This window comes from Dendropsophus ebraccatus, chromosome 8 (assembly GCF_027789765.1).
Source record: "Dendropsophus ebraccatus isolate aDenEbr1 chromosome 8, aDenEbr1.pat, whole genome shotgun sequence".
Classification (NCBI taxonomy): Eukaryota; Metazoa; Chordata; class Amphibia; order Anura; family Hylidae; genus Dendropsophus; species Dendropsophus ebraccatus.
In genome coordinates, this window is record NC_091461.1 from 110360199 (window position 1) to 110386381 (window position 26183).

Consider the following 26183-nt stretch of genomic DNA (forward strand, 5'->3'; position numbering starts at 1 on the left):
TAGGAGTTTATAGCCTTCTACCCTTGGGACAAGATGAGAATAATCGTTTTGCAACATCTGGAGAACCATTTGGCAGGGCAAGATGGGCGTTGTAGTTTCCCAACAGCTGGAGAACCATTGTGCTGCTGGCACATTATGGGAATTTCCAAACATACTAATAATTTCCTTCAAATTGTTCACGAAACTACAACTCCCAGCAGGCCGTGCGATACAGACGTCAGCGCCACTAATGGAGGGGGCTGCAGCCTGGGAGGGGCTGGGGGCGTGGCCCGCAAGGAGCTCGGCAGTGCGCAGGCGCGTCCGCTGCATTGTGGGACACTGCGGCCCAGTCAGCTCGTTGTAGTAGTTTCATGGCGGCGGCTCCGTTGTCAGCGCAGTGACCGGCCGCTCTCCCGCCGGGGCCCGTGACACGTGACCCGTCCTCAGATTACTAATCCTGTGTGTTCCTCTGTTTCTTTGTTTCCGTATTTAATGTGTTAAAGCAGGAGGCTGGGAAAATGACTTCCACCACTGACGTGATCCAGGTGACGAACGTGTCCCCGAGCGCCAGCACCGAGCAGATGAAAACCCTCTTCGGGTTCCTGGGCAAAATCGACGACCTGAGGCTCTTCCCGCCAGAGTAAGTAACCGGGGCGGTGTGAGGAGAGGCGGGGGTGCGGGAGAACATGGCGGGGACAAGATGGCGGACGGCGGATTTACCTCACGGGCGGGGGGTATGGGGTTAATCTCACCCTACACGAAGTAACTACGACCCTCATCGTGGCGTCTGGGGCTTTTCTTAGAGAAATTTACCTCATGGAGCGGCCTGCTGCTACTTGTAGTCCCCCAGCATCTTTGTTTATGGGACATTTATTTTATTTTTTTAATTTTTCGGGTGCGTTCACACCTACAGGATCCGCAGCAGATTTGATGGTGCAGATTTGATGCTGTATTCAGTTATTTAAATGAAATCTGCTGCGGATCCGCAGCAGATTTCATTTAAATAACTGAACACAGCATCAAATCTGCTGCTACTTGTAGTCCCCCAGCATCTTTGTTTATGGGACATTTATTTTTTTTTTGCAATTTTAAAGATTTTTTTTGTCCAGCTGTAGTGATGGAAATCTCCACCTTATGGTGGAATTTGTGTGTGGCTCTATTTATTTATTTTTTTTGTGTAAAACGTCTGGTAATTTTTACATTGCCCTTTTTTAAGATCTCTGCTTGTTGTCTATGAATAGGAGGGGGAAAAAAATGGCCAAAATTTTAGTCACTGACAAATCCCATATGTTTTAATGCGGTGAAAAATTGCGCCAAAACGACTCCGTCCTCACGCTTATCGCAGCTGAGGGTTCGTTACAGTCGTATCCAGTGTAGACCATTGTGTAAGGGAAACGGCCACATGTTTTACCTGCACTGATACATTGTAACAAACTACCAGAACAGGGGAGAGGTTTCTGCTGTTGTGTGGATTGGATACAGTTGTAGCAAACCTGCAGATGTGATGGGAACCTGCCACCCTCCACCTGTTGGAGAACTACAATTCCCATCATACCTGGACAGATAAAGGCAGACCTTTTGGTTGCTTAGGGTCCTATTACACTGAGCGATTTTTAACGATAAACGATCGCAAACGAGATTGTTTATCGTTAACCTGAAATCGTTCACCATATTACACAGAACGATGGTCGTTAGTTACAAACGTTTATTGCGATCGTTACTATGATCGTTTATTCCTTCTGATCCCAGCAAAACAATGAACAATCTGCAATTACACTGAACGATTAGTGAGCAAATGCGGAATTACAGCGAATGATTATTTTAGGTTCATATCTAGATCAACAACATACGAACGATTTTTCGATCATTGCCTGCAATTACACTGAACGATTATTGTTTAAATTCGAACGATATAACAATTTTTTTGCATGATAATCGTTCCGTGTGATAGGGCCCTATTACACCGGACGTTTATCGTTAAATCGTTTGAATGTAGGCGATAATCGTTCGTTTGAATAGCAGTTAACGATTGAACGAGAAATCGTTGATCGTTTAATTAGACCTGGACCTATTTTTATCGTTGCTCGTTAGCATTGAATAAGAAGTCGTTCGCAGTAGTGACAAACGCAATAGCGACGACAAGACGACCGCAAGAACAATCATAAGTAACTATTATCTTTCCATGTAAATGGGTGAACGATTTCGGGTCTTTCGTAATAGCGGTCGTCTGAATTGTTTATCGTTAACGATTATGCGAACGATAATTGTCCCGTGGAATAGGGCCCTTAGTCCTGATGGGGATTGTAGTTTTGCAACAGCTGGGGTAGGGGGGCACAGGTTTGCTATCACTGTATGAGGACAATGTGGGCGTCTTTTGAGAAATGTTGGTTTGTTCATTCACTGACAACAATGGGTAAAATGTAAGAAAGAGAGGGCTGTGTGTATATGTGTGTGTGTATAATATATATATATATATATATATATATATATATATATATATATATATATATTTATTTACAAGATTATAGGAAGTTTCATTGCAACACGGCAAAGCTTTGCCACAAAATGTGCAGCTGTGATGAGTCTTGGACCAGGTTAGGTGCCTGTGTGTGCAGGGTTTTCAAAAGTAATATTCAACATATATCACACTGAGCCATGATATGTTTTTTTTTTTTTAATCTTTTTTCCTCTTGGCATGTATATCAATTGGGATACAATATGTAACGTGTCACAAAAAAAAAATTAGAAATACAGGACAGGAATTAGCTTTATGGGGATAAAATGTCACAAAATACAAGCAATATAGTAAGACTCGGTACTACTGGACCCAGCAACCCCTGGAGCATTGTTTTGAAACTCTTATTGAACTAAGGCCGCCGCAGTGGTGCACTAAGCTAACAGTGTGAACAATGTCAGTAAGAGAAGGTAAAAGATAAAGGCACTCACCAGTACTTACGTGCAAAAACTTCTTTATTATGTGTCCTTTACATCTCAGTTCAGTGTAGGGATAGTAGATATGGCGGGAGCATCAATACAGCTGTGTTGATGCTCCTCTTATGTCCACTCTCCCTACACCATACTGAGATGTAAAGGACACCTAATAAAGACGTTTTTGCGCCCAAGTATAGGTGCCTTTATCTTTTACCTTCTCTTGCTGAGATGTCACAAGGTAAGCCACAGAAATGCCAAACTGTATAATACCCACACCCTTGGGTCAACATTGGCATTTCTAGAACTGGTAGCCTTAATGGTCAACAAGCAGAGTTCTTAAAACAGATGAAAAATAGAGACTAAAGTGCATTAGAAAGTTACAGGACAATGGAGGTTACAGCCACACAGAACAGTTGCGTTGTGGGTTAAACTCCTGCTGTTTGTTCAGGCAGTGTTCACATTATGGAATTTAGATGCTGAAAAATGCCGTGTGAATTCCAAGGGAAATGTGCATGTTTACCTGTAGAGCACAGGTGTCAAACACGTGGCCTTCCAGCTGCTGCAAAACCATATACCCATGCCTCGACAGCTTTAGCTTTGGTTGTCCAGGCATGATGGGAATTGTAGTTCTGCAACAGCTAGAGGTGGCGAGTTTGACACCGTTACTGTAGATTTTTAACCCTTTGAGGACCAGGCCCAAAATGACCCAGTGGACCGCGCAAATTTTGATCTTAGTGCTTTCGTTTTTCCCTCCTCCCCTTCTAAGAGCTCTAGCACTCTCAGTTTTCTATCTACAGGCCATGTAAGGGCTTGTTTTTTACAGGAATAGTTGTACTTTGTAGTGGCGTCATTCATTTTACCATAACATGTATGATGGAATTCCAAATATATTATTTATGAAGATATAAATAGGTGAAATCGTAAGAAAGAATGCAATATGGTAACGTTTGGGGGGTTCCTGTGTCTACGTAATGCACTATATGGTAACAGCGACATGACACTATTATTCTATAGGTCAGCCCGAACACAACCATATGCAGGTTACACAAATTCTCTAATGTTATATATTTTTTTTTTTATGAAATCCTTTTTTTTGGCAATTAAATATTAATAAAATGGGCCTATTTTGATGCTTATAACGGTTTTATTTTTTCACCTATGGGGCTGTATGGGGTGTAATTTTTTCCGCCATGATCTCTAGTTTTATTAATACCATATTTGTGAAGATCGGCCGTTTTGATCACTTTTTATTGATTTTTTTTAATATATAATGTAACATAAAATCGGTAATCTGCGCACTTTTTCCCCTCTTTTCGTGTACGCGGTTTACCGGTCGCAATGACGCTTGTTATATTTTAATAGATCGGACAATTACGCACGCTACGGTATATTATATGTTTATCTATTTATTCATTTTTATATGTTTTATTTATATAATGGGAAAGGGGGGTGATTTAGACTTTTATTGGGGGAGGGGTTTTGGGGTAGTGTGTTAGTGTTTTGAACTTTTTTTTTTTACACTTTTGAAGTCCCTTTGGGGGACTTGTACATAGATTAGTCTGATTTCTACACTGATGAATGCTATGCCATAGGCATAGCATTGATCAGTGTTATCGGCGATCTGCTCATTGAGCCTGCCTGTGCAGGCTTAGAGTAGCAGATCGCCGATCGGACCGCACGGAGGCAGGTGAGAGACCTCCTGCAGTCCGTTTTACCGATCGGGACCCCCGCAGTCACACTGCGGGGGTCCCGATCGGTAAGTGACAGGGGACTCCCCCTGTCACTTACACTTAAACGCTGCGGTCGCGCCGCGATCGCGGCGTTTAAGGGGTTAATGACACGCGGCAGCGCGATCGCTGCATCGTGTCATTACTGGTGAGGTCCCGGCTGCTCACTGCAGCCGGCCCCCACCTCCTATGAAGCGCGCTCCGCTCCGGAGCGCGGTTCATAGCGGGAATAACACCCATGACGTAAGGTTACGTCATGGGTCGTCTGGGGACAGACTTCCATGACGTAACCCTACGTCCAGGGTCGTCTAGGGGTTAATGCATGTTTCCAGTGTTACTCTGCTGTGAGCAGATTTATGTCAAGTCCCCATTGTCCCATTGTAATACATGGGCGGCTATTTGTCAAGAAAATCTTGATGCAGAGTATGTGACAAAATCCTTAGAGTCACTGTCGTATTTTTTTTTTTTGCAGAAATCAATAGTCCAGGCGATTTTAAGAAACTTTGTAATTGGGTTTATTAGCCAAATCTGCCATTATCTGCATGTAAAAAGCCTTTTCCCAGGTCCCCCCCTCCTTCCTCTTTTTCATCCACTCTGAAAAATCTGAAAATTGTGACTTGTTGCAGGAGTCGTCCCCTGTCTGTTGTAGGGAGAGGGGAGGGGGGAGGAGGATGGAGGGAGTTAGCCGGCAGCAGAAAGCAGATAACAGAGGATTACAGGCACGGAGCTGGGTGACAGCTGTAATCCGAGCTCAGACAGGTCACTGGTGACTGTCACAGGAGATATCCCGTGAGGGATTTGTAGATTAACTCTTTGTTGTCCTGTTTTGGTCTTTTCTTTAGCTCTCTCCATAGGAGAACAATGAAGACGGGGGAAAGCTTCAAACTGCTTTTTCATGATAAAAATGCATTTTTCGGATAATAAACCCAATTACAAAGTTTCTTAAAATCGCCTGGGCTATTGATTTCTGCAAAAAAAAAAAAATTCACGACAGTGACACTTTAAAAAGCTCAATGGGAACATAGCACCATTGCAAATCATGGCTTTCAGATTGGTAATGACTGGATTGATTTGAGGCACAAGCAGTTGTTGACAAAATTGGAACCATGTTTTGGTTGTCCGTCATTGGCTTTATGTAGCCATAACCTTTCTGTGTAAACCTGGAGAAGCCATAGAAGTGTGCCGGACACGCAGGTTTTGGTGGTGATGGTCATTGACACTCACTTGTTACCTGATCTAATGGCTGCAGAACAAACACTCACACCCGAGCCGGGATCTGTCACTTTTCCTGTTGATGTTGCACAGCCCCTGCAGAGTTTCTCACTTGGTGCGTTGTTTCGTTATTGCAGCGGTTTCGTGTATTGGATGTCTGGAGGGGGGAGCACATTGGATATATTTTGTTTTGGAAGACTGGCTTCTCTCTTCTATGGTTTTCATGTCTTCCATTACACAGAGCAGTTTTGCCCTCAGTGTGAATTTTAGAAATGAGCGTGCTCAAGTCAGATCGCTCGGTATTTGAATGTATGGCTGACTAAGATGGATGCAGCCCTAGGGAGTCCTGTAAAACGCGGATACAGCCTACAACTACACTGTGTATAGTTGTTTCCAGAGCATGGTTCTTAATCTGCATTTAGCTCCAGGTTCGCTCATCTCTAATTATTAGTATTGATTGTAGCATTAGGGTGTTCATGTCTCATAAAGTTTCATCTTTAGGATATGCTGTTACTTTATGATGATGGGGGTTTTAACCTCTGGGACCTCTAGGACCTGGGACTAAACTAGTGCTGTATCCCCTTTATTCTTAGCATTAGTGGGTGTCCCAGGGATCCGCACAATTTGTAAAGTAATGGCATATCCTAGCTGTATTTCATCACTTCATAAGATGGGAAATCCCTGTAAGCGCATCTTTGCACTGTTTTGTCCCCCGTCTGCAGATATTCTCACTGTGTGTTCCAAGAGCCTTTCCTTCTGGCTCGGTATTGTGCTGCATTGAGACAGGTTGATGTGATATTACAATTTGTGCTGCCTTTAGAAGAGTCATCTATACTGAGATGGATTCTTAATGGATTTTTTTAGTTTCTATATTTTATGCATATCCCCTGTGAGGATACAGCTCAGTTCTTGTGTTTTATATATTGTATATAGTTTCTGATTTCTTTTGCTAACTCACTGTGCTTAAAGGGAACCTGTCACCCCCGTGTCGGGGTGACAGGCCCCCTATACTCGCCTGATCCCGCTTCTGGATCCGGTTGGGTCACGGAGATCTCAGCTGCTGCAGCCCGCCACGCGCGCTGAGAGATGAGTCCAACACTCATAGAGAATGACGGAGAGTCCAGCGCTCCGTCATTCTCTATGAGTATTGGACTCATCTCTCAGCGCGCATCGGGCTGCAGCGGCTGAGATCTCCGTGACCCGACCGGATCCAGAAGCGGGATCAGGTGAGTATAGGGGGCTGTAGCGGGGTCGGGAGCCTGTCACCCCGGCACGGGGGGGGGGGACGGGGACAGGTTCCCTTTAACCCTTATCTGAACCTAACAAACAAATCCTATTTGTATAGGGGCCTCCTGAGTCCTCCTTAGTAGAAAAAGATCAGACATGTCAGATTTTAACTGCTCGATTCCCTGTTTTCCGTCAATAACCTTCCACCAAATACGTCCAACAGTGGATTCTTTCCCCAATGGGAACAAGTACATGCTTTGTAGAGCCAATTGTGTATGGGGGATAGATAGCTGAACTGCTCGCAGCTATCTTGTGTGTCACCGGCTTTACAGCCACAGATCAGTCCCCATGTTTATAAGGTACATTATATGGCAAAACCAGAGAGGGGTCCAGCCACAGTGGGGACCTTCCCTGCATCTCTTACTATTATATTTGTCCATGTTCCTCTAAGGGTATTAATTTCCTTAGGAGTTTTAAATCTTTCTCTTTTGGTTCTTATTGGAGCTTCTCTGGTTAGTTAAAATCAGGGTATTACTATCTAATAATAGCTGCATTCTGTGGAATTCCTATAAATTGAATCTATACTTGCAGTATCTATTTTGGTCACATTGAAAGCTGTCAGTATGAGCGGAAGTACGTGGTGTTATAGAACAGAGAGCTGCGGTGCCAGTCAGGCCATTTGTTTCAGCAATGCTTGTGCCCGCTGTTCATTGCTGCCAAGTCCTAATGTTGATTTATATTGTCTATTGTATTGAAGAAGCTTTAATCAGAACTGGCGCTGGCAGCTTTTCCTTTATATACTGTATTCACCTCACAGCATGGATGTGGATTATGCCACAGATTTCTGCTTATTTTCTTTACTAATAATGTAGATTTGTTATAAAACAGTCCGGCAGAGTGAAATGTTTGTGGTGATGTGGGCTCCACATGACTGGTAAAGCAGAACTATACGAAATGGTGAGACTGCAACAAACCGTAGGATTATACATAGGGATGTTAAGATTAGTCTGCTGGCCTGTTCACACTTGTATAGAATTGAATGTATTTTACGTGGAAGTGGATATGCTAGCTGCAGCAATCGGGAAATATTTATCCATAACACACGTGTGTGTGTATATATATATATATATATATATATATATATATATATATATATATATATATATATATATATATATATATATATAATATACACATATACATACACACAATAAGGTAGCATTTTAGTTTTCAGTTGGAGCAGTTCCTTAAGTGGGTACTTCAGACAAGGATGAAGAAATTCAGGGAGGGCAGGGGGTGGTGGTAACATAACAAAGAAGTCCTACTGGGCTCCTGATACTGTAATGTCACAGCCCCTTTAGGAAGGCCTGCTCAGCCAATTGATGACTGAAATGGGAAGCTGACTGTCTGAGCAGCTATTTCCTGCGGGACCGTGACACCACAGGAACTCTGGAGATTCTGGAAACCGGGCGTTGACAGAGATCTAGTGGCACTGCACTGCGGTGGACGGGCAAGTAGGACTTCATTATGTTACCACCACCCTCCTGGATTTTTCACCTCTGCCCAGAGTACCACTTTTACAAGGGCCAATTGTTGATTGAATGAGCATTGCTAGTAATGCTCCTTTCCAATACTTTAGGGCCACATGAATGCTTCGAGATCAGTGCTTATTACGGGCAGCCTGCCAACCCATCTAGAAGGGCCTTAAGGCATCAATACAAAATATTTAACTGAATTAGCCACAAATTGACAGTTTCTAGATGCACTGCTATCTGGCTCGATTTTCACCACGTATATGGAAGCATTGCCGTTCATCCTTATAACTTGTCTGTATGGATGTGATACAGTCATGGCACTCTATGGCTGTCCATCATAACTTGGTGCACTTTCTTCATCAAAATTCCTCCTTTGATATGCTATGTTCTTTGTAGTGGTTTGTGAGATGCAAATCTGTGCTGAAAGGTGAGTAGTGTTCCACGTAACCACCCTGTTAGCGGGAGTGGAGTATGTCACATACAAAGTACCTCTTTTAGTTTTAGCTTCCCAAGTCAAACTGCTGTGATCATGCATTCACCTTGGTTTTTCCTTTTCCTTTTTTTAGTGATTCTCCTTTGCCTGTAACATCTCGTGTCTGTTTTGTAAAGTTCCATGATCCAGACTCTGCCGTAGTCGCCCAGCACTTGACCAACACAGTGTTCGTGGACCGAGCGTTGATCGTGGTGCCATATGCAGAAGGTTTGTACACCGCTTGCTTATTCACGTTGCTGCACAAGAAGAGGTAGAGGGCGTCTTTTCTAGGTTCTGAGTGAGCACAGTCTGCATGCATCAACCTCTGTGTTTTTATGGTGATCCCTGGTATACTATGAGCCTTTAAGTATATCCATCTTTTTAGTCTAATATGTCGTTTACATTAGTCAAATTCTATATGAAAACTCATTTTTATGAATGCCATGCTTCTTGCTATATATACACACACCATGTATCCATTGCAGTCCTGTAGCATTATGTCTGCAATGACCAGAAGCAAATGAGTCGGGTGTACCACGGATCAGTTGTGGTGTATTTGTAAGTCTGTAACTTCTTATGGTGCAGAATGGGCATAGGGCATTTAATTCTCCTTTCTCCCTCAAGTTTTGCATCCTTCTATACCTCACAGTATTTGCAAAATAATAAACTCTCTTCTCTGTTATTTGTGTGTGTGATTTTTGTAGTGGAGAAGGCATTTGCAAAGCCCTTCCTGATGGCAGAAAAACTGGGTCCTCTTCTGCTTCAGGGGATTGTAGACATTAACTAGACGCCAGCAAGCACTCGCGTCCCCAAGTGTTTTTCATGGTGTAACTACCCGTTACTGATGTGCTCTTTCTTTACACGTACATGTATGGCTTTATCTGTTTTTATTTATTGGGCATGTTAGTTTAGATGTTTTTGTATCTTACATGACTGGGGGTATTGTTCTCCACTGACTTGTCTAGTTTTCTTTGCAGCGGTATTTATCTCATGAAAGCTCTTTAATAGCTCGAATAGGTATCACTGTTACTATGTGGATACTTATAATGTTTGTTCTTTATTAACTATGCACAAAATCAGTCGGTGATGGCTTTTAAATGGGGTATCCTAATAGTAGAACTTTCACTTATCTGCAGGATAGGTAGCAAGTATCTGGTTTGTTGTGGTCTGACTGGTAGGACCCCCAACAGTCATGAGAATGGGATTCTTTGTCTCCTGAGTGAATGGAGCAGCACTGTGCTTTGCCGCAGTTCCTTTCACTTGCTACGGGACTCACAAAAGTACCGCCCTACAGCTTGGCTATCTTCACAGATACCTGAGAGTGTGAATGGAGCTACAGCCAAGCATTCATGCTACCATTCCATTCACTTAAGGGGTGAGGAACCCCCCCCCCCCCCCATTCTTAAAACCCACACCCATCAGATTTCTACTACTTATTCTGTAAATAGGTCTTAAAGTGCATCCAGGGGTGAGGGGTGTGTACGTAGGGTTCTATGGATGCCCCCCTCCCCCACAGATTATAGAAGTGCAAGTACATGTCTTGCTTTTGGACACAGTGGTACCGCTCTAAACTCATTCATGCAGTTGTATTTATAGTACTGTATCCCGTCCTTCAAAGCCATTCAGGCAATAACAGACTTTGGAAAATGGTTGTCTTCTCCATTTTGTTAGGATTCTGTTATATTGTTATGTAGGCATTACCTACAAGAGGATAAATACAACAATGTGAATGATCTTTAAGTGTCTATGGCCCATTTAAGTGATGTACATGGGTGATATGATGCAATGTGTTATAGTAAGGGATGTCTGGCTACAAGCCTTCCCCAAACTATCTTCTCTGCAATACTTGGATCAAGTTCAGTAAGATATGTGAAGAATATGTCTGGGTTTCCACGTCACAGGTATGCAATGCAAATAAATTGCCGAGGATTATAGAAACCTGGCTACCTTCTTCCAGAAACATTGCTACACCCCTCCCATGGGTTGTGTCATGGGTTGCTGCAGCTCTGCTCTGTCGAAGAGCGCTGCCCTACCTCACACATCCTGTGGACAGGAGTGTGGCTGTTTTTGGAGGAAAGCAGCTGCGATTTTTAATTTTTAAAGGCTTTTTTAAATGGACAAGTTAAAGTTGGAAAAATAACTTATTTTCACAGTGGGGGTCAGGGCTGTATACAATGATTAGCTTCAAGCAATGTCTGTAGGTTTCACAGCTGGTAAACAGACTGTTGGGGTGCACATGCAAAGCATTTGCAGCATCTTTAAGACGAGAACACTTAAAGTCCATTTACACAAAGAGTATCTGACAGATTATCTGCCAAAAATTTTAAGCCAAAGCCAGAAAGTCATAAAGGAAAGCCTGAGATTTCTCCTCTTTTCAAATGCATTCCTGACTTTGGCTTCAAATCTTTGGCAGCTAATCTGTCAGATAATCTTTCTGCGTAAGTGAACCCTTACATCCCACAGCTGTTATACTATACTGATTATGGTTATTATATTACATAGGTTGTGCTGGTCAGATTGTCGCCATGTCTTATATACCTTCACAACCAGTAGCATGGCACTACATGTGAAAACAGATCTAACATTATCTGTGAATCTCAGTGCTCCATGTCACAGTTGTAGACAGCTTTCCATATTACCGTAATATCTTGTCTTATTATATGGGTTATTCAGAGTCCATAGTGTTACTCAGAGAGAAAAAGTAGAGCACACAATAGGCACATTATTTTCCCTTAGTCCTTATAATCTGCATTAACTATACTTCCATTTTTACACAAGCATCCAGGTCTTGTGTCTGTAATACGGATGCAAAAAATGCGCATGTAATAACCTTGTGTAATACTGGCAATGCCAGTAGTACACCTAGTCCACTATAGTTAAACTTAATTTTAAGATACAAAATGTTCCCAAATTGCAATACAACACAAGTGTCATCTGTCATCCAGATCTCTAACAAAAGTTTGAAACTGATCCAATAAATACTTTCCCTCTCATTATATACAATGGACAGATAAGTTTACCTATTCTGTCCCATTGTCCAGTGAACGGTAGTGGCCTGATGGAATTTTCTCATCTCTATTAGGGTGCTAGGGGTTACAATTTACCATATTGATATTGAGGTTATAGTTTACCTCAGTGGTCTCTAACCTGTGGCTTCCCCAGTAGTTGCAATGCAAATGCTCCCTGCATACTGTGAAGCCTCTGGCTGCTAGGGCATGCTGGGAGTTGAAGTGTTACAACAGGTTGGAGACCTCTGATAAAACTCATCGCGAAAGGCCTACGATACATCTCTACTTTATTTGCTGTCATTTGGTGTGTTGCTTGGAGGGGGTGGGGGATTAGTAGATTTATCAGGGGTCAGTAGATTTTGGACAGGTTTTTGTAGGTGTACTGGTTAATGTTTGTTTCTTTTGTCTGTTTCTTTTTTGTTTCTTTTCATTTCAACATATCCACGCAGTATTTCATGGTTCTAACAAAGCGGCAGTGTAAAAAAATAAACCATGACGCATGAAAAATACCTGGTGAGGGTCCTCATTGCTTTTTAATTTTTTTTCTTTTTTAATTTGTATTTACTTTTGATTTTAATTGCGCTTAAAAAGTTAAAATATCAAATAAGATCTAACTGGAAAATCCAGTGCATGATTTGTTAGATGCTGTCTCGATAAGATCCTTCTATATTCCTATATATTTTTATTTATTTTTTTTTCTCTATTACTTAAGACCAACTTGGTTTACCCCCCGGACATTTGCATGACTGCCCTGTGAGTTATATCATAGACATATGCAATGTTTGGTGAGACACCTACAGACCACAGGGTTCTCAGACTCCCACCCCCCCTTCCTCCGAAATCAGCTATCTGCCACATGCAGTGTAATATCTATTTGCTTAAAATCTACAGCTCGCAGCTTAGGTGGAAGGAACCATGATCTTTATTTAACAGTGGTTTTTCTTTTTTGTTGTTGTGTTTTACAGTTCTTTTCCCTGGTTCAGCCTGAACTATTTACCAGGCCCTGCTGAAAATACCACTCAACCGTTTTCTTCTCCAGCTTGTCCAGTTTCTCTTAAGTGCCCTGTACATGTTGTATGTTTTATGCTGACATGCACTTTGTTAAGCCAAGACAAAATTACTGGTATTTGCAAATCTATAGTTACATTTTGTTTTTTTCCCTTTCCTTTTTTTGTTTTGTTTGTTTTTTAGTTTTCTTTCATTCTTTGCTTTGCTCACGATCTGATTTTTTGGGTGGGGGCTCTGGGCGGACAATTCCTTTTCCTGAAAATAGTGTAGCGTAGCTTTTACTGACTTTCTGGTCATAAATAAAGAAGAAAAAAAAAAGTAGCTGTCCCACAAAGGTAGGCAACCATTTTCTTGTCTGAATTAAAAGGGTTTTCCCATGTCATGATGTTCCTTATCCACAGAATTTGAAGATAACAAGATAATCATTTGGGGGTCTGACAGCTGTCCATGGAATGAGTGTATGTGCACAGCCAGAACCCCATTTTCTCTGTATGGGTCGGCGAACAATGCAGAGCTCAGCCCAGCGGTGTTCAGTGGCCCCATAGAGACTAGATGAAGGGCTGACTGTGCACGCCAATCATTCTGGGAACAACTTAGTCCCCATTTTCTGGATCCGCAGTGAACTTCAGTGGTCAGACTCCCACCAGTTGGCTTGTTATCAGTTGTTGATAAATGATAACTTCATGAGATGGCAATAACCCTGCAACTTAAAGGGTTATCCAGCCTTATAAGACTAATGGCCTATTGTCTGGATAGGCCAACAATCTCAGATTGGTGGGGATATAATTCCTGGTACCCCTGCTGATCATCTGTTTGAAGGGGTCGTGGCACTCAGCACTGCTGCCTCCTGCTGTCTGCCGCATGACTGAAAGAAAACTCTTAAGGGTCCTATTCCTTGGGCCGAGCACGGCCCGATCAATGATGTAAACGAGCGCTGATCTGCTAGATTGGCGCTCGTTTACTGGGCCTATTCCACGGCCCGACAATCATTTAGCGAGGGCTGCAAGGACATCGTAACCAATGTCCCGCAGCCCTTGTTTCAAACATTACCTGTCCAGGCGCAGGTTGTCTTCTCCCGGTCCCGCGCCACAGCAGCTTCGGAGCGGCCTGTCTGAGCTGACAGACCTTCAGCCAATCACTGGCCGCGGCGGTCCCGGCCAGTGATTGGATGAGCGGTCTGTAAGTTCAGACAGACCCAAAGCTGCTGCCACGCAGAAACAGGAGAAGAAGACCTGCGCCTGGACAGGTAATGTATGATGATTTAAAAACGTTGGTCGCCTGCCGCGCCCGCTATTCCACGTAGCGATGCGCGGGTGGCGACCGATTTTAGGTTTAAACCTAAATGAACGATCAGCCGATGACAACGATCATCGGCTGATCGTTCTCTCTATTTCCATGGAGCGATAATCTGCCGATTATCGCTCCTTGAAATAGGCCCCTAACAGGTGGCAGTGCTTCATATGCCACGACCTGAAACAGATGAGGTATCAGGAGTCAGACCTCATAGAGCTAATATTGATGACCAATGTAGACAATAGGTCATCAAATCTATAATGTAAATAACCCCTTTAAAGGCGTTCTCTAGTTCTTTATTTGGTTGAAAGGACTGAGTGTTTCTACAGTTCTAACTTGAATTGAGTGGACAGATTGTGGGGAAGACCTTTTATTGTCCATGGGCCACTCTTTAAGGCTGCTTTATGTAAGTTCTGTATATAGAAGGTTGTTCCAGAATGTGTTGAGTCTGTATAGAGAGGAGGTCTATACAAATTTGCAAGCAGGGTCCATGTGCAGTGCAGGCTTGGTCTGCTGCTTTTGCTACTAAACGGCAGCTCTGCATCTAACCACACACAGTCCTTATAGTGCCTTCTGTTGTGGACTAGAATTGGCAATATTTAATTTCTACAGCTTAGCAGCCTCCACAAAAGTGTTCTTAGAATTCCCTGACTACTTAGACCCCCCTAAGTCATTGTCTACCCTATATTACTATGTCAAGCATTCCTCTCACCAACCATCTGCAGCTGCTCATGGGTGAAACTGGCGGTCAGTGTGTTAGAGCTAGAGCTTTAACATGGTAAGATCAAGGCACCAGAATTCACACCTCAAGTAATCCCAAAATCCAGCTACATAACACAGCATTGGCAATGTTCTGGTTGTATTGAGCAGAGCTCATGTCAGTGTCTCTACTTTGTTTCTATGTATAATTGTGAGTATAAGTAGCGCCAGTATTGAGACCCTGATGCATTGGTTCAGATCCACCTATGCTAGATTATTCATAAGTTAGAGCTGAAGACACGCTCAGTTGTTTTCACCCTATTTACTTTAAACTATAGAACACCTTTGTTATTTGAGTGAATGTGTCTTAAAGGGAGTCTGTCAGCAGCATAGAGCCATCAAACCTGCTGACAGCCCGATCCAGAAGTCAGAAAGGGATTACCTGCCCTCTGTCATGCAGCTTAATGTTAAAAAAATATATATATTTGATCTCTTTTCCGCTGCTGCTGTCGGAGTCCAGGAGGCTGGAGTCTTCATTTTAGGTGTCCTAAGTTGTGCGTTCAGGACTTTCCTGGCCCCCTCCTCTCAGTTATAAGGTCTCCAGACTGGGTAAGGGAGCTATCACTCCCTCATAGCTTAGAGGAGGGCCTCTGGAATCTCCATACAGGGATCTCTGTATTTTATAAAAGCACTTTGCCTAAACCCTTAAAGAGTCATATATATATATATATATATATATATATATATATATATATATATATATATATATGTATATAATCTATCATTTTATTTTTTTTTTTTTTTTTTGCAGAAATCAATAGTCCAGGCGATTTAAAAAAAAACTTTAATTAGGTTTATTAGGCAAATATGCCATTATCTGCATTCAAAAAGCCTTTTCCCAGGTCCCCCCCTCCCTTTTCCATTCACTGCAAAAAATCAGGAAATTGTGACTTGTTGCATCAGACGTACCCAGTCTGTTCTATAGAGGGGGAAGGGGGGGGGGGGGGAGGGAGTTAGCCGACAGCAGAGAACAGAGGGATTATAGGCACAGAGCTGGGTGACAGCTGTAATCAGAGCTCAGAGAGGTCAGTGCTGACTGTCAGAGGAGATAAAGGGCGATGTATTTGTAGATTAACTCTTTGTTGTCCTATTTTGGTCTTTTATTTAGCTCTCTCCATAGGAGAACAATGAAGACGGGAGAGAGCTTCAAACTGCTTTTTCATTATAAAAATTCATTTTTCGGCTAATAAACCCAATTACAAAGTTTCTTAAAACCGCCTGTACTATTGATTTCTGCAAAAAAAAAAAAATTTCACGACAGTGACACTTTAATGTGGTGGCATTCAGGAGATAAAATGCTTATTCTACAAAACAGCCTCTGAGCTTCGATCTGCTCCCAGACCACTGGTACACGGCCATCAGCAGCTTTGGTGTTTCCAAACTGACAGACTCCCTTTAAGGCCATAGCAAAGCCCGGCAAATTAAAATTGTCAAATTCAGCCATCAGAAATGGCTGCCTTCCGTTGGTGAAGACTTTTATTTGGCTTTTATTTGGACTTTGCTCTTAGTGCTGCTGCTCAGGTAAGGAAAAGTGCTATGTCACCTTCAGAGCCGATATCCGGACGTATAGTTAACTCACAGACCCTTTTCTTCTACACCACCTCACAAACTCTTTATCTATACACCACTTTATGGTAGGTATGCTAAAAGAGCTAGTGAACTGTTCCATATGATTTAACTCCTAAATCAACCTTTTTTTTGTCTTGTGTATCTTGATTTTTCTGTGTGCTTTATAGTGAAGCGGCCGACACGAGTCGTTGTTCATTAAGTTGAGAGCACACCCCCGGAGAACCGACTGTGCTTGCTTACGTTTGGTTCATGAATTAAAAATCGAGTACAGGTGATGAAATCTTGGCAGTGTTAACACAAAGCAAAAGTAGTGTGTATTGTGCAGTATCTTTTTTCTTAATCTAGAATCTTTTAACCATTTGTAGAAAAAAAAAATCTGCAAGTCAAATGATTTCTCTGCATTTTAATGGTAAACTGTTTGTAGAGCTTAGACTATGGCAGTCAGATAGAGTACTATCAGCAAGTTCCAGTGGTGGATCAGTGACAGTTTATCTGGGTGTTCCGTTTATTTTCTGACTTATTTTTTATTTGTTTTGTATTTTTGTGTGTTTTTTTTAGTGTTCTGCCCCAAACAGTGTTTCTAATATAGATGTGGTTTCTCTGCAGGAATAATTCCTGATGAGGCTAAAGCCCTATCACTTGTGGCCCCAGCTAATGCAGTCACAGGTCTGCTTCCTGGCGGAGGACTTCTGCCTACTCCGAATCCTCTGGGTCAGGTAAGTAAAGAACAATTCTTGCCTTGTCAAATCTAGCCTTAAGTATATAGAAAAGAACCCCGCTGATCGCTAGAACAAAGGGCTGCCGCGCGCTCTGCCCCTTTATCTCTGCTATAGGAAAGTGAATTCCTTAGACTGCTAATATGAGCAGTCTACGGGATTCTAGCGATCGGCAGGGTTCTTAGCAGCCGGACCCTGACCAATCGGCACTTCTGACATGTTGCTATGAAGTTTTTAAAAATTATAGTTCAACTTTAATCTGCAGCACAAAATCTGTTACACAAAGCGATTATCTGCCGAATCATGCAGATATCTATTTGGGTAACGAAGACAACAATCAGCTGAGGAGCGAGCTATCGTTGTCTTTCACTGTGTTAAAATCCTCAGCTGGTATCCGCACATAACTCTGTAATTTAGCTGATGCGTGGCCGGCGACTGATGAATGCAAGGGTTGCATGATTATCGAGCCGTGTAATAGGCATGGTAAGTGAGTTCCAATCTAGCTGGTCAGTGCTCGTCAGTCTAATACAGTCCAAAGTATTCCCACTGGAAGGGTGTGGGTATTTGACCCCTGGAATGCCAATGATCATATTGGGGTCCCATTTTGATTTTTTTTTTTTTTTTTTTTGAACAGCTAACAAAAAAGACAATATGATTCATATTATCCAATGACTTAGTATTCTATAGTACAAGGTACAGAAATGGAAACAAAGGCTTTTGGAGGGGGTCCCAGTGGTTGGACCCCTGCGATCAGCTATTTATCACCTATCCTGTGGATGCAGGATAGCTTGGTCATATAAGAATAGCTCTTTATGGGGCTTTACCCCCTCATTCTTAGGATTAGTGGGGGTTACAGAGGTTAGATTGGACCTCTGCAGATCCTTGAGTGAAGGTATATTCTAGAGATATACCATGGCTTTTTATGGCGAGAATGCACCTGTATACTTTGAACCTCTTTGAGACAACTTCCAGAATTGCATTAGCCTCCTATTGAGGGTGGGGTCTTCTAAAAGAAAATTGTTGGAGTGCATGATGAATGGTGGAACTGAAAATCTGCCATGGGGAGTCTGGACTGAATAAGTGAGTGGAAATAGTGTACTTTATTCACAGTATTTTCCAGTTTGTATCATAGTCAGTGTATCGGGTGCTGGGAAATCTTAAATCATGACGTGATGAGGGCACTGGAGTTGAGAAACAGTGTTCTAGAGATTTATACATTTATAATATTGTACTTTGTTCCTGACTAACATATACGAGTGTTTACCTTTCATCTTTAGATTGGTGCCGTACCACTCGCTGCCCTGGGAGCTCCTGCACTGGATCCTACACTTGCAGCCCTTACACTTCCTGGAGCCAACCTGAACTCCCAGGTACCAAATAATTGACTACGAAACGTTGTTTCTCATGTTTTTTTCCCCTACATTTTTTGTATGTTAGACTGGCTTTAAATGAGCACGAAGTATTGCTTGCCACACCGTGTAACAACTTGTTGTCAAATCCATTTATTTGCTTTGTGTTTAGAACCATTGGTACATGGGAATGCAGATGATTTGTTTGGTATTTTCCTATGGCCATCTCTTGCCAGTTTCATGCAGTGAAAAAAATGGATCAGGTGTCAACTGAAGGCAGATATCTGTGGACATACAGATTTGATGTGTTGTTGAGGAATAGTCATCCTATTTGAGAAATCTGACACAACAAACATCAGATTGGCACCAAAATGCATCGGCAGCATTTGTCACCTCATCAGTATTGATTTGTTCCTCCTTTGCTGTCTGTGCTTTTTGTATTGTAAGTAAAAGAATCATCCATATTGACAATTTAAAGGGGTATTCCCCCCCAAGAGCCAATAAAATGCTTCCAAACTTCCTAGCTGATCTTACCCACCAAGTCCCCCTGAGTATTTTGAGCAATCTCCTGTCTTTCTAGCTGCTGCCATTCCATAGCTACACGTTTTTTAAAAGCCAAACTATATCCAACATGGCGCCGGACGGAAAACTAAATCTCCCATCATACAATGCTTATGCTTGATTGGTCCATTATGTAGCAGAGCTGATACCCACAAGATATAGCAAGGTGGAGGTAGTGGCATAGCAGAGTTGAGGTAGCGAGTGAGCCTCGGGTAAGCGCCATGGGGGGGGGGGGGACACAGTGGGGGAGAACAGTGCGGGTGAGCGCTTGGGGCGGGCACACAGTGCGGGCGTTCTTGCAGGAGCTTGGGGGGGGGGCACACAGTGCGGGTGTCGGGGATGGCTGCTGTTAGAGAGGGAGACAGTGACAGCTGCACTAATCACTAACAGCAGCCACCCCTGCCAGTGTCCTCCTTCACTTCAGTAGGCTCGGTTAGAAGCGCTAACCCAGCCCATTGAAGAGAGGGAGGACACATGATCCCGACACGGAGGGTGGGGGCCAGGAGCAGAAAGTGTTGGACTGAGATTTGATGATTCTATGCGTTTGGTGGGGGTGAATGAATCTAGATAACAGCAAAACTGTGCAGAATCCATAATAACTTTATATAGGAAAGATGGAAAGCTATGGGTGGGCAACGTATTAATGCAAAAATAATTTTGGGGGGAATACCCCTTTAAAAGGGCAACAAGTGACTAGACATTCTTTCCCATTGCCATGTTCTCTAGTCAGGTGGACATTGAAATGTTGAAATTTAGGAACACTTGGGAAACATGAACAATTTAGCCTGCTTTTAATACTTCTAGAACATTCTGTTTAACATCTTTACTAATGCTATTTTTTTTTCCTCTCTAGTCCCTTGCAGCAGACCAGTTATTAAAACTTATGAGCACCGTTGATCCAAAGTAAGTAATATTCTTCATTCCCTTTTAACAGACTGGGGGGGGGGGGGGTTATCCAGGATTTAAGAACAATGGCTATCCTTAGCATAGGTCATCGTTATTAACCTTGTTCATTGGCTGATTGAGGAGGCCACAGTACGTGGGTGAAATACAATGTGCAACTGTGTCAGTACAGTAGCGCAAACTTTTAAAGAGTTTCTGAGTTCCCAGCATCATAATAAAATATGATGCTTGGAACTCCAAGGTCTATTCAGCAGGGCAGTCTGTGCAGAGTGTTATGCAGACATGCGAATGTCCCCTGACTCCCAAGATAGGCTATATATTGTTTAAAGTGGTTGTCCAGGGATATCTTAAAGGGGATCCCGCCTCTGCCACTGACTAGCTGGGCAAACTTGAAACGCCACGTCTCAAGCCCGTGTCAGAGACCAGGAAGCGGCCGGGCAGCGCGGACCGGAGCGTCGCGATCCGAGACACTGTGCTGGAACGGGGGAGGTAAGGGGATGTCATTGCCCTCATCCACCTCCTCCCCGGCCATAGGCAAAAAAGCCCCCCCAGCCCGGAGTACCCCTTTAATGGTGACCATTCTTGGTTTGAAAAGGTAGTGCTTAGCTGCCATAATGTCCCCAAAGGTCACCTTTTTTTGGTGTCCTCTCAAGCAAGGGCACCCTTACCCAATAATTTATTTGTCACTGCTGCGGACTATCGGCTGTTATCCTTGAGCTGAAACATCAGCAGGAATTGGTGATCAGCTGGGACTGGATGCTGACAAATCAGGGAGTGTGGGGGGGGAGGGGGAAGATAATGTATAGGAGATAATCAATAACCCCTTGAGATTATCAATAACCCCTTTAAATAAGTGTTTCGATTCCCTGTGATTTTAGACTGTTACTGAGCTGTAAATTTGATTTATTTTTCAGACTGAACCATGTAACAGCCGGACTGGTGTCACCAAGTCTGAAATCTGATGCTTCTAACAAAGATATTGAGGAAGCCATGAAGAGGGTTCGAGAAGCCCAGTCCTTGATTTCTGCTGCCATTGAGCCTGGTACGTTGCTTTATGTTCACTTTACTGCTTTCTGCTTGTTTACTGATGTGAGGTTTTGAAGTTAATATCTTAACTTTTTCCTCTTAGACAAGAAGGATGACAAATCAAAAAAGCATTCAAGGTCACGTTCGCATTCCAGGCGAAGAAGAACGCCCTCCTCCTCCAGGCACAGGTTAGAAATATCACTTAGTCATATTTCTCTTCCATTTTACTAGCTATATTAGATATTCCTGAAATCTCGCTGGCCACTAAGCCTAATAAACTCACCGTGTACAGATCATGCTTCAGAAAATACTGGATCAGTGATGGGTCACGCCATTGTATTGATCGAACAGGTTCAAGCCATTCTCCCATAGAAGTGAATAGGGTCCCTCCAGTCTATTGTTACTTATGATCCATGAGGCTTGCTGTAAAGAGTATCATGTAATGCTGTTAAGTCACCTGGGCAAGATGGCAGTTCCTATAATCTGATATCTGTCTCTAATCGGTAAAAATTATAAAAACTTTGTTCTGTGCACTAAAGTAGCATTCAGTATAGGGTGCTACGCAGTATGTAATGTTTTAATAGTGTGGGGTGTAGATTCTTTATTACAATGGCCCCTAGACCCACAGGAAGAGTTTATTTCCCGTATATTACCTACAAATAAAATTTAAATATCTTTCATTTTGTATTCTTGCTTATTTTGGTAGACGTTCAAGAAGTAGGTCAAGAAGAAGATCTCATTCAAAGTCCAGAAGCAGACGACGATCTAAAAGTCCTAGAAGAAGGCGCTCTCACTCAAGAGAGAGAAGCCGCCGGACTCGATCCAAATCCAGGTAACTTCATTTTACACTTGTGCAAATCCGCAACAATTGTAGGTACCAGTATAAAACAGTAAAAATCTGTATGTTGCACTGCAAAATCTCACCTGGAATTTACTAATTATAGAGATAAAAAGCGTGAAGAAAAAGAGAAAAAGCGATCCAAAACCCCACCCAAGAGCTACAGCACAAGCAGGCGATCTCGAAGCACAAGCAGGTACAATGCTGTCATTGATGCGCTGGTTACTGAATCAGTCTTGTAACCTCCCAGTAGTGTGAAACTGATCATTCATTTGTGCCTTTTTTTTTTAATTCTTTGCATCGACAGGAGGCGCAGGAAGAGTCGTACTGCGTCTCGATCTCCTCCAAAGAAAATAAGGTCACCTAAGAGGAAAGCATCTCGCACCCCATCACCTAGAAGGTATTCTAGTTTACCTCTAATCCTGCTACATTACTACATTGTGACTGGTTGGGATCTTGGGTGTTGAGTCTTGGTGTCTTGGTGTGAGCAGGGGCCCAGGTCTTGACGTGTCAGGCATGCTTAGCCAGTCAGCGGGCGAGGTGGGACTACTCTACTGCCGCTGTTTGGCTGAGCAGGCCTGACACGTCACAACACGGGTACCTGCTCCGGAAAAGGCCAACCTACACATGTGAGACACATCAGGAATGTAAATCTATGGTACTGTCTCATGTCTACTTTTTTTTTTTTTTTTGTAAGTGACGTATACTATTCTTTCTTTCCCATTTATAAGTAGAGCAGAATAAATGATTAAAGAAAAAAAAATTTGGTCCAGACATATCATGCTGTGTAAACTGATCTCTTGTGCAATGAGCTGTGATTGGTTTCTGTGGGCAAGTTACACCAGCCTCTCTCTAACACAGCTTGATAAATCTGGGCCTTTTATATCTATTCTGTCCCTCTTCCATCCTCCTGTGAGAGCCTATGAGGAAGAAAAAGAATCTCTGCTTTACAATTGGTTTCCCAGGTGCTTTGATTCCAGGATAGCAGTTGTAAAACAGAGTTTTTTCCCTAGACAAAGAAATCACTGCTGATGCTGTACTGTAGTTTCCCACTCCCCTATTCTATAGATTGGTTATAAGTGTTTTTATGGAAAAATCCATAATGTTTATTATAAGCCAGTGAGAAGAAATAACCAAGATATTTGCATTCTAGACATAAAAAGGAAAAGAAGAAGGATAAAGACAGAGAAAAGAACAGAGATGAAAGAGAGAGATCTTCCAGTAAAAAGAAGAAAAGTAAAGACAAAGAGAAGGAACGCGAGCGAAGATCGGAAAGCGAAAAAGATGTGAAAGTAAGTTTACTAAAAAAAAAACAAAAAACTTGTCTTGCCCCCATGTGGTTATACTGTGTTGTTGACTTGTCTCTGGCCACAAGCTTTACATGCCTGTTCTTTCTGTCGGAGAAGCAGGTGACTCGGGACTACGATGAAGAGGAGCAGGGTTACGACAGCGAGAAGGACAAGAGAGAAGAGTATATGGTGACAGAAGCCAGTCCTGCGCAGGAGGAGGTCATAGAAGAGAGGCCCATTATTGACTCGGCAAAGGACTCCAAAGTAAATGGAGACGATCATCATGAGGAAGATATGGATATGAGTGATTGAGTGCTTCCCCTCCCCCAATGCTCCTTTAATATGTGATATATTTTTTATTTTCTGTTTAATAATGTTCTAATTTGGTCGTCTGCAGCACAGAGCTATTGGTGAATGTAAAACTACAGAAGTCATTAGATTTGTACCTGAGGGTTTTGTCTGAAACATTGAAGTGGATAACCTGTCTTGTGTGGTTTTAAAGAGAAACTGTAAAAAAAATAATTTAAAAAAAAAACCTACCCCAGTTCTTTAATGTGACGCAACTTAAGAAAATACGTTGCATGCGTCTTACACCTTCGCATGTGTTGTATCATTTTGCTGTTTAGATGCCCAGTCCCCTTGTGTGCTAGACCGAGTCTTTGCTGCAGATAGTTCACAGTATCCTGATCATGGCTGTCCACAACTAATGGTCTCCTGTGCGCTCAGTGGGAAAGCTAAATGTTACCAAATGCTTCCTCCTAACGTAGGTAGATAGCTAGCCATTGTACAGCGCCATTCTGTGGGATTTCTTTATGCTTAAAGATGTAGTTCAGTTTTTACTTTTTTTTTTTTTTTTTTTTTTTTTTTTTAAGACTGATTATCAGTTAAAGAGCTTTTTGGCGTTTAAAGGGGGTTATGCAATATTTGAGGGTTGGGGCGGCTTTCCTCCAGAAACAGCACCACTCTTGTCCTCAGTTTGTGTGAGTTGTACTGCAGCTTGGTTCCATCCAAGTGAATAGAACAGAGATTTACATGCTACCTAAGAACACATCTGTGGTGCTGTTTTTTGGCGGGGGAAAGCGATGTATGTTTATACCTGGAGAAGCCCTTAACTGTTGTATTGGCTGCAGATGGTATATAACTTGCTGCTAGGGCCCAAAGGAAAGCTTAGCTTGGGGATGCACAGCCTGGTAGCATATACAGATCCAGCTGCATGGCCAGTGACTGGTTATGTCAGCTTACTGCCCCATTGACAGAAAATGCAACTTCTAAGGACCCTCATTCTCTAAATCACATGGAGGCACTACCCTTTTAAAGGTTGATTCACACACCGAGTTGTGTTGCAGAAATTTCTGCAACTTTCCCCATTCAGCTAAAAGGAGCAGATTTTCAGTCTTTGCAACAGATCTGGTGCATGTGAACTGGTGCTTAGGATCCTGTTTAGCAGTAATTATTTTGTGACTTTTGGGTGATTTCCCAGTAGGGCAGAGGTCTCCAACCTGGTCTCTAGCAGTCACAAATCCACAACTCCCAATATCTGCTAGTGTTCGGGGCATGCTGGGAGGTGTAGTTCACAGGTTGGAGACTCCCTTATTTAGGATGGTGGAGTTTTCAAGTTGCGTTGTGTTTCTTACACTTGTCTCTGAACATTCACCAGAATTAGTTTTTGCTTTTGTAAATGAGTTGAAAGATGTCGTGCATTTTAATAGGATGTTTGTTTGCTTCTCAGATTTTTTCTTTTCTTTTTTTTTTTTTTGGTTTCCTTTTCTCCTCCAACAGACTTTCATTTTTGTGTTCACCCCCTGGTGCCGTAGTGAGTCCATTCTATTATACGCTGAGTAGTTGGTGCATATTTTATTTTTATTTTCCTTTTTTTTTTTTTCCCATCAACCTTTCAAGGCTTCACTTTTGTTCATTATCAAAGAAATGTAGGTTCCAATCTGTGCCATCTCGATGTATAGTTCCTGAAATTTTGTTTTACGAAAAACTTTCATAATAAAATATAAATGGAAATTGCTTGTTTTTTTATTTGTAAAGGTAAGTTACATCCTAAATAAAGCCTGGGCTCCTTCATTAAAGGGGAACCCTGGTGAAAATCTATGGATATGGATGGCCAATCCAGGCTATAAATGTTAAAGGAGAATTCTGGCCAGACCCTTTTTTTTTTTTCCCCCGCTCTGCTGGGGAGGATAAAAGAACTAAAGTGCTCTTACCTTCCCTGCTCCAGCGCTGGTGGACACATGTTGCCGGTCTGGTCACTAGGATGTGGTCACCATTGCTAGATCAAGGGAGCACTTGCTAAAAAATGGGTCTGGCTGGATTTCTCCTTTTAAATACGTGGAAAATACACTGCTCAAAAAAATAAAGCGAACACTCAAATAACCTAGATCTTATTATGGTTGCAGATGGTCTCCTGAGGGATCTCTTCCCAGACCTGGACTAATGGACATGATGTCCCAGATGTGCTCAATGGGATTCAGGTCTGAGGGGCGGGCCAGTCCATAGCTTCACTCCCTTCATCTTGCAGGAACTGCTGACACACTCCAGCCTCCAGGGCTAGCATAATCCTGCATTATGAGGAAGCCAGGGACAGGAGCTCATCTCGGGACCTAATGGCAGTCAGGCTACCTCTGGCGAGCTCATGGAGGGCTGTACGGCCCTCCAAAGAAATGCCGCCCTGCCCCATTACTGACCCACTGCCACACTGGTCATGCTGAAGGATGTTACAGGCAGCAGATGGCTCTCCAGACTCGTCACATGCTCAGTGTGAACCTGCTTTCA

The 26183-nt window shown here is 42.7% G+C and overlaps 1 protein-coding gene across 2 annotated transcripts; it reads left to right on the forward strand.

Annotated features, from left to right (window-relative positions):
* The first annotated feature begins 298 nt into the window (after positions 1–298).
* On the forward strand, positions 299–25415 carry SRSF11 (serine and arginine rich splicing factor 11). 2 transcript variants are annotated; one of them, XM_069981424.1, is made up of 12 exons: positions 299–619; positions 9178–9311; positions 17327–17436; positions 18714–18806; positions 20200–20249; positions 21164–21291; positions 21379–21463; positions 21982–22107; positions 22220–22309; positions 22421–22513; positions 23267–23405; positions 23514–25415. In XM_069981424.1, exons 1-12 carry the CDS (start codon positions 498–500, stop codon positions 23712–23714), a joined length of 1371 nt encoding a protein of 456 aa, XP_069837525.1. In that variant the 5' UTR covers positions 299–497; the 3' UTR covers positions 23715–25415. The 2 variants fall into 2 exon arrangements, with proteins under 2 accessions (XP_069837525.1, XP_069837526.1); XM_069981425.1 differs by having other exon boundaries at positions 23520–25415.
* The last annotated feature ends 768 nt before the right edge of the window (positions 25416–26183 follow it).